General features: G+C 46.9%; 1 protein-coding gene across 4 annotated transcripts in view; it reads right to left on the reverse strand.

The window, feature by feature from the left end:
* Positions 1 to 15103, reverse strand: part of CUL1 (cullin 1) — an 82766-nt gene that overhangs the window by 4653 nt on the left and 63010 nt on the right. For all 4 annotated transcript variants that reach the window (XM_049894177.1, XM_049894176.1, XM_049894179.1 and 1 more), the window contains 6 exons: positions 11086 to 11134; positions 10653 to 10784; positions 10027 to 10144; positions 8624 to 8700; positions 8187 to 8318; positions 2211 to 2303 (listed from right to left, as the gene is read on the reverse strand). In XM_049894177.1, coding sequence (XP_049750134.1) covers positions 2211 to 2303; positions 8187 to 8318; positions 8624 to 8700; positions 10027 to 10144; positions 10653 to 10784; positions 11086 to 11134 — 601 coding nt within the window. The remainder of the gene's footprint in view (positions 1 to 2210; positions 2304 to 8186; positions 8319 to 8623; positions 8701 to 10026; positions 10145 to 10652; positions 10785 to 11085; positions 11135 to 15103) is intronic.

Below are 15103 nucleotides of genomic sequence, written 5' to 3' on the forward strand. Positions count from 1 at the left end.
TCAATGGGGAAAAACCAAAAACTTTTAGATGAGGAACAATACAAGGATACTGGCTTTCACTACTATTGTTCCACATTGTACTGAAGTTCTGGCCAGAGCAATTAGGCAAGAAGAAGAAATAAAATATATAAAGGTATCCACCTTCTAAAAGACTAAAACTATATTTACAGATGATCTTACGTATCAAAAACCCTAAAGAATTTACACACACAGTATCAGAGCTTAATGAACGTGTTCAGCAAGACTACCCAGACTCAAATTCCAAATGTCTTTTTTGCAGAAATGGACAAGCTGATCCTCAAATTTACATAAAATGGCAAGGGGCCCAAATCACCAAGACAATACTGAAAAAAAGAACAAAGCTGCAAGACTCGTACTTCCCAGTTTCTAAATGTACTATAAAGCTACAATGATCAACAGAGTGTGGTACTGGCACAATGGAATAGAACTGAGTCCAGAAATAAATCCACACAACTATGGTCAATTGATTTTTGACATGGGTACCAAGTCCATTCAATTGGAAAAGCAGTCTCTTCAACAAATGGTCTGGGAAAACAATCTCCACAGGCAAAAGAAAGAACTTAGACCCCTACCTCATGCCAAATACAAAAATTAATTCAAAATGGATGAATGACCTTTTAAATGTAAGAACTAAAATCATAAAACTTTTAGAAGAAAACATAGGAGTAAATCTTTGTGACCTCGGATTAGGCCATTTTTTCTTAGACATGGCAAAAAAAGCGTAAGCAATAAAAGAAAAAATATGTAAACTGGACTTAATAAAAATTAGATTTTCTGCACAAAAGACTTTTATCAAGCAAGTGAAAAATGACCCACAGGATGGGAGAAAATATTTGCAAATCACATTATTATAAGAATCTAATATTCAGAATATATAAAGAATCCTTACAATCCAGCATTAAAATGACAAATAACCCAATTAACATATGTAAAAGGACTTGAACCAACATTTCTCCAAAGAAGACCTACAAAATGACCAGTAAGCATGGGAAGAGATACTCAATGTCATTAGTCATCAGGGAAATGCCAATCAAAACGACGAGGAGCCATCTGGATGGCCATGATTGACAAAAGGAAAATAACAAGTGTTGGTGAGGATGTGAAGAGACTCGAGCCCTTACCTACTGCTCGTGGGAATGTAAGATGATGCTGCCATTGTGGAAAAGTTTGACGTTTCTTCAAAAAGTTAAACATAAAATTACCATACCAAATTCAACCTGTTGCCGTCAAGTCGATTCAAACTCATAGCAATCCTACAGGACAGGGCAGAACTGCCCCAAAGCGTTTTCCAAAGAGCGGCTGGTGGATTCAAACTGCCAACCCCTTGGTTAGCAGGTGTAACTCTTAACCACTGAGCAACCAGGGCTCCAAAATTACCATATGACCCAGGAATTCCACTTCTAGGTATAAACCCAAGGGAGCTGAAAACATACGTCCACACAAAAATGTGTACATGAATGTTGATAGCAGCACTACACGTAGCAGCCCCAAAAGTGGAAACCACCCAAATGTCCATCAACTGGTGAACAGATAAACAAAACTGGGCTATATCCACACAGTGGTGTATTACTCAACCATAAAAAAGAATGGAGTTCTGATCCACGCTACGACATGGACGAACCTTAAAAACATATGCTGAAAAGCAGCCAGACACAAAAGACCACGTATGTATGATTCCATTTATATAAACTGTTCACAACAGGCAAATCCACAGAGATATAGATAGACTGGTGGTTGCCAGAGGCTGGAAGGAGAAGGAAAAGGGGAGGGACTACTAATGGGTACCGGTTTCTTTTTGAGGTGATGGAAATGTTCCGAAATGGGGTAAATAGCGATGGTTACACAACACTGCAAATATACTAAAAACCACTGAATTGTACATTTCATAACAGTGAATTTTATGTTATGTGAATTACACCTCAATAGAAAAATTAACAGGAAAAATAATATTAAAATAAGTGGAAACTTAAGCTTAGTAAGAAAACCCCAGCTGCACAAAGGGTTAAGAGGTGGTGAACATAAGAAAAGTGTGTCACTGTACACGTATTTACAGCTGACACAAAGTTTAGAAATCAGGCTTTCTGTAACACAGTAAAATCCCTCACACCTATTTCATTCTGAAGACACCAACCACACCCCGTCCCCACAGTCAACCTGTGCAACAGAGAGGCTGGGAGAAGGTGAGGTACCATTTTGATCTGTGTGCTGTCGGTCAGCTGCTGGACGGTGTAGGCGTCCTCTGTGTTGTACTGCAGCAGGATTGCCATCTGGAACGTCGATGCCTTTGAAGCCCCACGCACAGATGAAAGAAGAAAACACTTAAGTGCATAGAACATCAGTGTGAAGAAGTCATGAAATTCTTTAAACAGACGCAAAAAATAAAGTGGGCCTTGGCAACATTTTCCTGAAAGACATGTCTATTTTCCATACCTTTCCATACTATAAAGTGAATTTTCTTCTAAGCAGTGTCGCCTACATGAATACACACTACACAGGTAGATCAGGTACCACACACCTGTTAGGTTCCCACGCACCATGCACCCATGCTCAGGTTTGTTTCTGCACAAACTCTGAACTGTGTTTGAATACACTGTTAACCTGTATCTGTTATGGACTGAAGTATGTCCTCCCAAATATGTGTTCAAATCCTAGCCCTATACCAGTGGGTATAATCCTGTTTGGAAATAGGTTTCTTTGTTGTGTTAATTAGATCATAGCAGACTAAGGTGGGTTCTAAATCTAATCCCTTCTGAGTTACTAAAGAGCTCATTGGAACAGACACCCACGGGGGAAGACAAATGCCATGTGAGGGTCACCTGCAAGCCAGGGAATGCCTGGGACTACCCACAAGGAAGGAATCGACAAGGCTGAGGCCCTGATTCGGACTTTGAGCCTCCAGAATTGTGAGAAAATGTATGTCTGTTCTTTAAAGCCCCCCACTTGTGGTATTTCTGTTGCAGCAGCACTAGGAGACTGCGACAGTGTTGAATGACATTGCATCTGGTGTTTTATCAGAAGTAATCTACTACGTAACGTTCTAAACCATTCGTAAGTGAACCCAAACTGCTCTACACGGCACCTCTTACCAGGTGCGCATGGGCAGCACACTCAGTCCTGCTCTTCTCAGTGCCTTCCCCGTTTTCCCAGGGACCCAGAGGCCCCTTCTCTCCCCTCCTTGCCTCTAGTCCACAGCAACAAGCAATGACCACGAACATCACCACTTGCCTAGGCCGACCTGGGCCAGCAAGGGGTGCAGTACAGTGAATTACTACTACATGGCCCTTTTAGCCACGGACTTGTGACGCCCACAAAATGACTGGGTTGGTCTATGCAAATAAAGTGCTTGTGACACATCAAGGGGATTGGATAGCCTGCTAATATGGGTAGTCCCTGATTTACAACAGAGTTCCGTTCCAGTAACTCCATCATAAGTCGGTTCTGACATGTCAAGTACCTTTTGTTTTTGGTTTTCATTATCATTGCCTTTTATATCTTTATAAAATCCAATCTTTGTCTTTGGGGTTGGAAACATTAGCTATAAACTTACAGATATTTTCATACATGTTGTTGTTAAGTGTCATCAAGTCAGTTCCAACTTATAGCGACTCTATGTAAAACAGAATAAAACGCTGCCTGGTCCTGTGCCATCCTCGCGATTATTGTTATGCTTGAGCTCAATGTTGAAGGCACTATGTCAATTATTTTGTTGAGAGTCTTGCTCTTTTTTGCTGACCCTCTACATACATGCATTAAAAAAAAAAAAAATTTTTTTTTTTGCGTTAGAAACATACAAATCATAAAATTTTACTCTGATGATGAAGCGTGAGATGATGCTGGAATTTTGTCAGTTGTGGTAGTAACTCCACATGTGGAAGGTTCTGAACCATCTGGATTATGCCTGGGAACAGGGATTGCATTTCTAGTCAGAAAATTAGTCAGAGCTGTCTATATGGTCCTTTTCTTTTTTTCTTTCGTGGTAACATCTTACTACTTCCCGAACTGCCTATCAGCTTTAGCAAAGTGATCAGCGTTTGGGTCTACATTTTCAAGCAACCTACGCCCCTGATTTAGTCTAGAAAACTAAATCCATACAGCAGTGTTTTGAACAGTATATCATAAAATCGAACAACTGTGGGGAACATCTGAGAACGAAAACATGAGCAAATTACGTGCCGTGACACAGTTTGTAGTACACATTACTAACAAGATGTAAAAAAAAAAATCATCAAAGTTGTATTTTGGTTCTAGTGGGCTTGCTCTGATTTTCTTCAGCTTCAACTTGAAGCTGCGTAGGAGTGTTTGATGGTCTGTCCTGCAGTTGGCCCCTGGCCTTGTTCTGACTGATGGCACTGAGCTTCTCCGTCATCTCTTTCTACAGAAGGAGTTGATTTAATTCCTGTGTATTCCATCCTGTGAGGTCCACATGTATGGTCACCATTTATGCTGTTAGAAAAATGTATTTGCAATGAAGAAATTGTTGGTCTTGCAAAATTCTATCATGCCATGTCCTGCATTGAAAAGCAAATATGTCACTTTGAGGACTAACGTGTGCCTGACCCAAGCCATGGTGTTTTTCAATTGCCTCATAAACATGCAAAAGCTGGACAATGTGAATAAGGAAGGCCAAAACAGAACTGACACCTTTGAATTGTGGTGTTGGTGAACAATATTGAAAATACCATGGACTGCCAAAAGAACGAACAAATCTGTCTTGGTTCTCAAGTACAGTCAGGGAGAGAATGCTCCTTGGAAACAGGGATGGCAAGCTTTGTCTCATGTACTGTGGACATGTTGTCAGGAGGGACCACTCCCTGGAGAAGGACATCATACTTAGTGAAGGGGAGGGTCAGGGAAAAAGAGGAAGACCCTTAATGAGATGGACTGACGCAGTGACTGCGACAACGGGCTCAGGCATAACAACCATTGTGAGAATGGTGCAGGATCAGGCAGCGTTTCGTTCTGTTGGACAAAGGGTCACTGTGAGTTAGAACCGATTGGATGGCACCTAACAACAGCAGGAGCAACACCTCCCGCTAAAAAAACAACAACAAAAAAAAAAAAACCAAAATGGACAGTTGCAAAGTGTGGGTCATTGTAACTCAAATCCATCATCAGAGACTGCCTGTAATATACATCAGCCACATGGAATACTTGTGGGGGTGGGACTATGCAAATAAAGTATAAGAAACACCGTAAGGGATTGGTCAGTTTTGCTACCCTGCTAGGTTTAAAAAGATCCAAACCCAGGGATGGGGGGACCGCACTACCATCAAGAAGAGCCAGGAGTGGAACACATCCTTTGGACCCAGGGTCACTATGCTAAGAACCTCCTCAGCCCAGGAGACAGGGACAGCGGTAACACCAGAAATGGCGCGAGATGGCAGGAAGTGACAGCAAGCACAGCAGGATGCAGGGGCCGAGAACCAGGAGACAGGTGTGAGATGAGATGACACAGTGGATTCCTTTCCAGCCCACTGAGCAAGGTGGCTCCAGTGGGCATGCCGACACATGGCGTGAGAGTGCCGAACTTCTGGGCAGCAGGCTTTCTGGTGGAGCGGGGTGCCTCCAGGCACTCGCTGGCAGAGCAAAAAGGCTTTAACACCTGCTGAAGCAGGGCACAGGCCAGGCACAAGCCGAGGGCTGAGAGAGACACCTGCCTGTAGCCGAGGCTGAGAAGAGGCTGTTCTGATGGAAGATCTGTTTCCCGTTGTTCCTATTAACTCCAAGTTGATCCTGATCCTGAACTGTAACCTGTTACTTCCCTAATAAACCCCATAATCGTTGAGTATGGTCTGTGAGTTCTGTGTGGCCACTGTAATTAATTATCAAACCTAGCAGAGAAGTAGAGAGTGCCGTGGGAGCGATGGCTGGTATCACAATCAGAAAAAAGGTTGAAGAGCATGTCTGGCCTCCACCTCGTGTGGATAAGCTTTGGGCTGATGCTGGTCTTGATGCTCCTTCCCCTCCTCGACACTGGAGCAGATCTGATGCTGCCGCACCATTTTTACAAGGAGCCAAAAGTAACGCCGGGCATGTGCAAGCACACTGGGGACATCAGGCTCCTGGGAGGGCTTACGGTTCCCAGCTGGAAAACTGACCCGGAGGGAAGAAGATGGAGCAAGGCTCTTCTGCGCTCTGGGGGGCCTGACCCCCAAGATAGGGCTTGGATGCCACAAGCAGTGGTAGCTCCTTCTTCACTGTCATGGCAGTGACCAAAACCAGCCTGGACAGGTGCTACACAGTGGTGGTGGAGAGAGTGCACACATCACACACCAACGCACACTCACAACTGGTGTGTTTTGTTGCATGGGGTTATCTCCATAAAGTTAACACACATTTTTAAAAGAACCAAAGAAACAAGAAAAAGCACGGTTTGTTCCTTTAATAAAGACACCTGGGAAGAGGGCCAGCATGTGGCCAATGCTGCATCACACCTGTGCTCAGTGCCCACTGGTCAGAAACAGGCTGTGATATTAGCTCCCGGAGCCTGCACACGTGAGTGTGTGTATGTTTGTACTGTTCCACATGTAGGAGGGACAAATGAAGCAAAACTTCAACTGCACGTTAACACACATTCCCGTGTACAACATCTGTGCTTAGATCAACACAAGAGGAAGCCTTTTAACTACCTTCTCAGAGGAGAATCCTGAAAGTGGAAACGAACGACCATCCTGAGCCTGCAGAACCTCGTCGGAAGTCTCCTGAATAAACTGAACCCTTTGAAGGCCCAGTGTACCAGGGGCGGGGCTCTGGGGACCATGGTTTCAGGGGGCATCTAAGTCAATTGGCAGAATAAAATCTATTAAGAAAACATTCTGCATCCCACTTTGAAGAGTGGCATCTGGGGTCTTAAACGCTAGCAAGCAGCCATCTAAGATGCATCAACTGGTCTCAACCCACCTGGATCAAAGAAGAATGAAGAACACCAAAGACACAAGGCGATTACGAGCCCAAGAGACAGAAAGGGCCACATGAACCCGGGACTACATCATCCTGAGACCAGAAGAACTAGATGGTGCCCAGCTACAACCGATGACTGCCCTGACAGGGAACACAACAGAGAACCCCTGAGGGAGCAGGAGAGCAGTGGGATGCAGACCCCAAATTCTCATAAGACCAGACTTAATGGTCTGACTGAGACTAGAAGGACCCCAGTGGTCATGGCTCCCAGACCTTCTGTTGGCCCAGGACAGGAACCATTCACAAAGCCAAGTCTTCAAACAGGGACTGGACTGGACAATGGGATAGAAAATGATACTGGTGAAGAGTGAGCTTCTTGGATCAAGTAGACACATGAGACTATATGGGCAGCTCCTGTCTGGAGGGAAGATGAGAGGGCAGAGGGGGACAGAAGCTGGCCAAACGGACACAAAGATAAGAGAGTGGAGGGAAGGAGCGTGCTGTCTCATTAGGAGGAGAACAATTAGGAGTATATAGCAAGGCGTATATAAATTTTTGTATGAGAGACTGACTTGATTTGTAAACTCTCAAAGCACAATAAAAATTGAAGAAAAAAAAAAAAAGGCTTGCAATTGTATTCATAACCTCTCCAGGGAAACCTCAGGTGTTAACACAAAGCAACTACCTGTGAAGCAGAAGAACCTACGGTCTTGGAGGGAAAAGGCCTTAACTGAGATTGTGGCTCTGGCATATGTAAGGTAGGATCCAGAAAAATCACTTAAAAAGCCTGAGCCTCAGTTTTCTCATCTGTAAAATGGAAACACTGCCAGTACGCGTGACTGCTGTAAGCACCGAGGGTTACCATCATCATGAAGCTGCTTCACCAGGTAAGAAGTGCATCACAATTGAACACAGGACGCTCTGCTTTTTAAGTGACTATCTGAACACAGTGTGCGCCAGGCAGCCCTGCCACACTCTCAGCTCGCTGTTTCATTTAGTTTTCAGGCCTCATCCAAAATATCCACATTGATGCCCCCATTTTATGGGGGAGGGAAGAGGGACTCAGAGTCATTAAGGAACTTGCCCCTGGCTACTCAGCCAGGAGAAGGAGAATCCAGGTCACCTGACTCTGACACCCAGGCTGTCGGCCTCAGACTACTTTGTCAGAAGCCTAACCCTGGGCCTGCTCCACGAGTCCCCTCACCCTTGCTCTCTGTTGTCTTACATTCATTTTGACTTAACGTGCTTTAAAGAGGTGACCTTACCTGCAAGGTGTATCTGTTCTTGAAACAGTTGGTTACCAATTCCCCTTTGGAGAGCTGGTACAGCCACGTCAGCTTTCTGCCGCTGTGCCGGCTGGCATAGAAGGCTGTGAACCGCTGGTAACTCCGCTCCAGCTGCAGAGAGGAGCACATCACAGAAAACACATGGCCATCACAGAGAACATGCGCCCCTCCGCAGGCTATGGCCCCCGTATCAGTAAAATATATGGTTCCAGTTCACATACAAAGTCTTGGTAAATACAAATACCATCAGACTCTTGTGAAGCACTTTAACGGACTCTGGGATGTACCACCGAGAAAGGTTTATGCCTCCAGCCACGGGGAACCACCGTCATGCTGACTACAGAACGAGCCAGCTTCGGCTTTACACAAGTACGCTGCCCTCCCACCCCCCACCAGAGCCCGGTCCTGCCCCTTACCTCTGAGGGCAGAGCGAAGGTGCAGGACTGCTGAAAGGGCCATGACCCGGAGCTCAGGACCTGGATGCTGAAGTCCACTGTGGGGCACACACACCAGTCAGTGGCTGGACCCACTGCCCAGACCCACCACTCACTGCTCATTAACAGAAGGTGCACTCAGTCCCTGAAAATGCTGCTGAATGTAACACTAGCAAGTTCGACCATTTCTCACCTCAATTAGAATCAGGAATGTTTTGCTCCACAGAGTTCCCCTCCTTCCAATGCATCTGAGAGACCACCCACATTCTCCTCAGCAGTTATGGATTGAACTGCGTCCCCCAGCAATGTGTTGTGAATCCTAGCCTCTATGCCTGTGGTTATAATTCCATTTGGGAATGGGCTTTCTTTGTTATGTTAACGAGGCAGGATTAGTGTAGGATGTTCTTGAGTCAATCTCTCTTGAAACATAACAGAGATTAGTGCGCAAACTAGCAAAGAGAGACAGGGAAGGAGATACACCAAGCACATGAAGATTGCCCAGAAGCAGAAGCTCGGAAGAGACAAGGACCTTCCCCAGAGCTGACAAAGAGAAAAAGCCTTCCTCTGAATTTGAACTCCTAGCCTAACCAATGAACAACATCATGATAAAGGGGAAAAAGTTGAAGTTGTCAAGGATTTCATTTTACTTGGATCCACAATCAACAGCCATGGAAGCAGCAGCCAAGAAATCAAAAGACCCATTGCATTGGGCAAATCTGCTGCAAAGGACCTCTTCAAAGTGTTGAAGAGCAAAGATGTCACCCTGAAGTCCAAGGTGCGCCTCACCCAAGCCATGGTATTTTCAATCACATCATATGCATGTGAAAGCTGGACAATGAATAAGAAGGACTGAAGAAGAGTTGACGCCTTTGAATTGTGGTGTTGGCCAAGAATATTGAATATACCATGGATTGCCAAAAGAATGAACAAATCTGTCTTGGAAGAAGTGTGGCCAGAATGCTCCTTACAGACAAGGATGGCGAGATTGCGTCTTACATGCTTTGGACATGTTGTCAGGAGGGATCAGTCCCTGGAGAAGGACGTCATGCCTGGCAGAGTACAGGGTCAGCGGAAAAGAGGAAGACCCTCAACGAGGCGGACTGACACAGTGGCTGCAACAGTGAGCTCAAGCATAACGATTGTAAGGATGGCACAGGCAGTGTTTCGTTCTGTTGTGCACAGGGTCGCTACGAGTCGGAAGAGACTCAACGGCACCTAAAAACAACAACAGCCTCCTAAACTGTGAGAAAATACATTTGTTTGTTAAAGTCATCCACTTGTGGTATTTTTGTTATAACAGCACTAGACAACTACGACTCTGCCCTTTCTCTTGCTCAAGAGCCCGTGTGCCAACCCCAGGAATGCTTTCTGCACACGGTACTCACGGTCGAGGGGCTCTGAGTTGGTCAGGTGCTTCTTGAACTGCTCATTCAGGTCCTTGCTCACGCCAATGTCCTGGAACATGCGCTGGAGCTTGGAGGTGTACTCAAAGCCACAGGCTTGCTGAAACACACCCAAACGATGTCCCGTTATGATAGAGAGACAGTGTGCTGAGGACATGGCGGTCCTGCAGATGCTGCGGCAGGTGGGAGGGGACTTCAGTGTCCAGCACAAGGGCTCTCCCAGTGGTCAGTGAGGAAGCCGCTGAGAGTTTATTTTTTTAAAAAAGGAGGATACAACTGGAAACGACATTTTACAAAAATGTGGTAACTGCAGATTTCAGGAGGGACCAGGGGGACCATCAGGATCATACAGAATGAGGAGGGGGGTGAGGGGTGTGGCCTGGGGGGTCACCAATCAGAGCAGCTGGAGGGAGAGAAGCTCGGTCCAGACATAATGTGACTGGGGAGGGGGGCCAATGCACTGGGGTGGTCTCGTGAGAGCAGGGGGTACTGCCCAGGGAGGGGGTTGATGGCATGGCTGGGGGGCTACTGCTGCCTGGGAGGGGTGAACACAGGAGGAGCTGGCCCTGCAGTGGTGCGACACTGACTCCTGCAGACTCACAGCCCACCTTCAGCTTAGAGATCATGCTGGCCTCAGCGTCGTCACTTGCGCTGTTCTGGTGCACCAAGCGCTTGGCCAGCATCTTCGCATAGAACTTCTGGAACACGTCCTTATCCTCGATGTACTTGAAGACCACCATCTAGCGGGGCCGCCACAAGACACACTGCAACTCCCACGCCTGGCAGCGCACTGCCCGCTGCACGGCCCCCACCCCGTCCCACAGCCAGGGGGAGCACTGCCCAGGCCCTTCAGAGTGGGCATCTCATCAGCCCCTCAGAGCACGTTCGTGGGTCTGGACTCAGGACTGACGAGGAAAGGACAGATGCTGAAACTGACAAGCAGCGTGGGGAGGAGAGCCACAGGCTCTCATAAAGTGACCGCCCTGTGTGCAGACGACCCCACACAACGCGCGGACCCAAGTCCATCACCAAGCACCTTACCACTTGGTTAAGCGTGTCTTCCAGCTCTGCCTCTTCTGGGTTCTTGGAGCTGAAATTAAGAAAAAGGCATGGTTTTGAAACCAAGTGGCAAACATTTAAAAAACATGTACCCATCAGTCAAAGTATCCTACCAGAATGTGGTTCTGAGTGTCCAAACGATCATGTCTCTTCAGACGGGTATGTGGGAAGAGCACAGGTCAAGGTTTCTTACCTGCGGCCATCTGGCAATCCTATTTCAACCCCACTGAGGAAGTACCCACTCAGAACGTCAAAGGTGAGAATTAACACAAGGGATTTATAAAAAGCTCCCAAAAACATTCTGATGACGTTTTCCTTTAAGATACTACTCTACGTAATCCTATATAAATAAATGAGCTTTCCTCTTGAACTGCTTTCTACAATCTGCTTTAACTTTGGGAAAAAACCAAAATGGCACATGAGCAGCTTTCCCTTCATGGTCTGAGAACTGAAAATAACAAAAGAGTTAGAGTGTGGCCTCCATTTGTAGGTGTGTCTACAAAATGGGGCTGTCCTTTAACAACCGACTCAATCATGCAGATGAACTTCTCCGGTTCTACTGTAATAGTTCCTTACAGAGGAGACCCCTAACTCATCTAAAATGACCTGGCCCCTGACAAGCTCGCCAAGGTTCTGCTGCTTGTAACAGCTGGCTCTGAAAATTCAGCCCTTGACACCCTGCTGCTCCTCTGCCCATGCTGGGAAGTGCTGAACACCTAGGCCACCCGTCCCGGCAGCAGTCTGCATCACTCATCACCAGCATGTACTCCCGGTGTCTGTCATTCCATTGCCTTCAGGAGCCCAACTAGGACATGACCTCTCAAGAGACATGTTTTTAGTGGATAAAGCCGATGCTGGTATTCTGCCAAACTGAAGCCCTAAGAGAACGTCTCCATAGCTCTCAACACTTAAATTCATACCACCATAGCCTGAGAACATGAAATTGAGTGGTCAGGGGAGTTCCAACCTGAAGTCCCTTTTCATTCATGGAAACAGTGCCCCAGAGGCTCTGGCTACAGCCGCTCAATGGTTCAGCAGACCTGCGTTATCACGTAACAGTGCACCAGAGGCTCTGACTATAGCTGCTCAATGGTACAGTGCACCAGCATTATCAAGTAACGGTGCCCCAGAGGCTCTGGCTACAGCCGCTCAATGGTCCAGCAGACCTGCGTTATCACGTAACAGTGCACCAGAGGCTCTGACTATAGCTGCTCAATGGTACAGTGCACCAGCGTTATCAAGTAACGGTGCCCCAGAGGCTCTGGCTACAGCCGCTCAATGGTCCAGCAGACCAGCGTTATCAAGTAACGGTGCCCCAGAGGCTCTGACTACAGCCGCTCAATGGTCCAGTAGACCAGTGTTATCAAGTAACGGTGCCCCAGAGGCTCTGGCTACAGCCGCTCAATGGTACAGTGCACCAGCGTTATCAAGTAACGGTGCCCCAGAGGCTCTGACTACAGCCGCTCAATGGTCCAGTAGACCAGTGTTATCACGTAACAGTGCACCAGAGGCTCTGACTACAGCCGCTCAATGGTCCAGCAGACCAGTGTTATCACGTAACAGTGCACCAGAGGCTCTGACTACAGCCGCTCAATGGTCCAGTAGACCAGTGTTATCAAGTAACGGTGCCCCAGAGGCTCTGACTACAGCCGCTCAATGGTACAGTGCACCAGCGTTATCAAGTAACGGTGCCCCAGAGGCTCTGACTACAGCCGCTCAATGGTCCAGTAGACCAGTGTTATCAAGTAACGGTGCCCCAGAGGCTCTGACTACAGCCGCTCAATGGTCCAGTAGACCAGTGTTATCAAGTAACGGTGCCCCAGAGGCTCTGACTACAGCTGCTCAATGGTACAGTGCACCAGCGTTATCAAGTAACAGTGCCCCAGAGGCTCTGGCTACAGCCACTCAATGGTCCAGCAGACCAGTGTTATCACGTAACAGTGCACCAGAGGCTCTGACTACAGCCACTCGATGGTCCAGCAGACCAGCGTTATCAAGTAACAGTGCCCCAGAGGCTCTGGCTACAGCCGCTCAATGGTCCAGTGCACCAGCATTATCAAATGCTCAGACTGTAAACTTACTGTCCCAGCTATTGGCCTCCTGGCAGGTTAGGAAAGCCTGGGGACTCCCTGGGTGGCGCAAAGGGTTAAGTGCTCAACTAGCAGTTGAAAGGCTGGCAGTTTAAACCCCACAGAGCAGCTTTGGGAGAAAGCCCTTGTGAACTGCTTCCAAATGATCAGAGCCAAGAAACCCTATGGGGCAGTTCCAGGCTGCACAGGTAGGGCTGCCATGAGTCAAACTGACTCGACAGCACCTAAGAGCAACGACAGGAGCTGTGTGTTCCCGTCATCCATGAGGATGACCACTGGTTTTCTCAGTTCACATCATAAACTATGTGAGATTTGCTACCATTGAGCCATCCTCACATTCTACAATACTATTACCATGTTTTGATGAATTTTTAAAATTCACTGATAAATTTGATTTTCTAATATCTTAGCAACACTGACAAGGCCTGCATGGTATTCCTAAGTCAGACCTGTCCTTGGTCTTTTTATTCCAGTAGTGTATGCTCTGTGACTGTTTTTGACCGGAGTGTGCTAGCCTTGGAGGGCTGCTAAAATAGAACTCAATAGTCTCACAATAGTATCATCTGAGGCATGAGAAACGACTACCACAGAAAACCAGAGGAGCTCTCCTCTCATCCAAGTGTTTGCTGTTGGGACGTTGGGGACAGAACAATCATCCCTGAGCACTGCTGAAGAACTGCAGGTAACGGCTGAACCGAAAGAGAGGCCGAGGAAAACCCAACATACAGGAGGAGGAGAAGGTCAGAACCCAGGGGAGCAAGGAGGCGAGGTAAGGTGCCTCCCGCCCCTTGTGCACACAAGCTGATTAGAAACGTCAGCTGAGAAGTAAGGTCATTAAAAAATAGAAAGCACAGCCCCGTATAATTAATCAGAAGATCCAGGTTTACAGAATTAATCTTGCAGCTAGAGGGGAAGGAATGTTCGTTCTGACACCACCTGGCAGCGGAAACCACAAAGATGGTCAAGCATCCTGGTCACAAGAAGACCGTGCCATTCTCTTGTGAACAGATAGCTCCCTGGTCATAGGATGGCCATGCTATCTGCACCCAAACAAAGGCACCTTCCTCTTCCCCCACCCCTTTTCTCACACAATCCAGCACAGGGAGCCCTCTGGTCTAGGCTCTGTAAACCCCGAGACTCCTTGTCTTCCACCTACAATGCATCGAGGGGTGTACACAGAGGAGGCTGCTTTGTCATCTCACCCAGGGACAAGGGTCCAAGGAAGACCATGCTATGATCAACCCTACCCAATTCCTCTTCATCCTAACTGTTGTGTAAGTAATAAAGCTTGTGATCACATACAAAACAAAGCAGTTAAGAATGTACATTATATTGAGATAAATCACAAAAGGACAAATATCCTATGACTTCACTTATATAAAATGACAAAAACAGGCAAACGTATATTATAGGTCAAAGTTTATTAGTCGCTACCAGGGGCGGGGCGATGGAGCCCTGGTAGCACAGTGGTTAAGAGCTTGGCTGCCAACCAAAAGGTCGGCAGTCTGAATCCACCAGCTGCTTCCTTGGAAACCCTCTGGGGCAGTTCTACTCTGTCCTATGGTGTTGCTATGAGTCGGAATTGACTTGACGGCAATGAGTAGGGGTGGAAGGGAGGGGGGAAGGGGTTATTGCTTATGGAGTGCTGAGTTTCAGTTTACAGTGATGGAAAAATCACACCGATTAAGGGCCAGGGCTGCACAGCTGATTAATGTAATTGATGTCAGTAAGTTGTACACCTGCAAAAAGCTGAGCTGGCAAAGGCTGTGTGATACGTTTATTTACAACAACAACAAAAGAGCAACGGCTGGGGCTGCTCGTGTACAGTCAAACACCTCATGGGATTAAGTTTCCTGGTTTGGAGGTTTGAGGTCACGGTTTCATGGGATATCCCTGTTAACTGGACTAAT

This window comes from Elephas maximus, chromosome 8, assembly GCF_024166365.1.
Source record: "Elephas maximus indicus isolate mEleMax1 chromosome 8, mEleMax1 primary haplotype, whole genome shotgun sequence".
NCBI lineage: Eukaryota > Metazoa > Chordata > Mammalia > Proboscidea > Elephantidae > Elephas > Elephas maximus.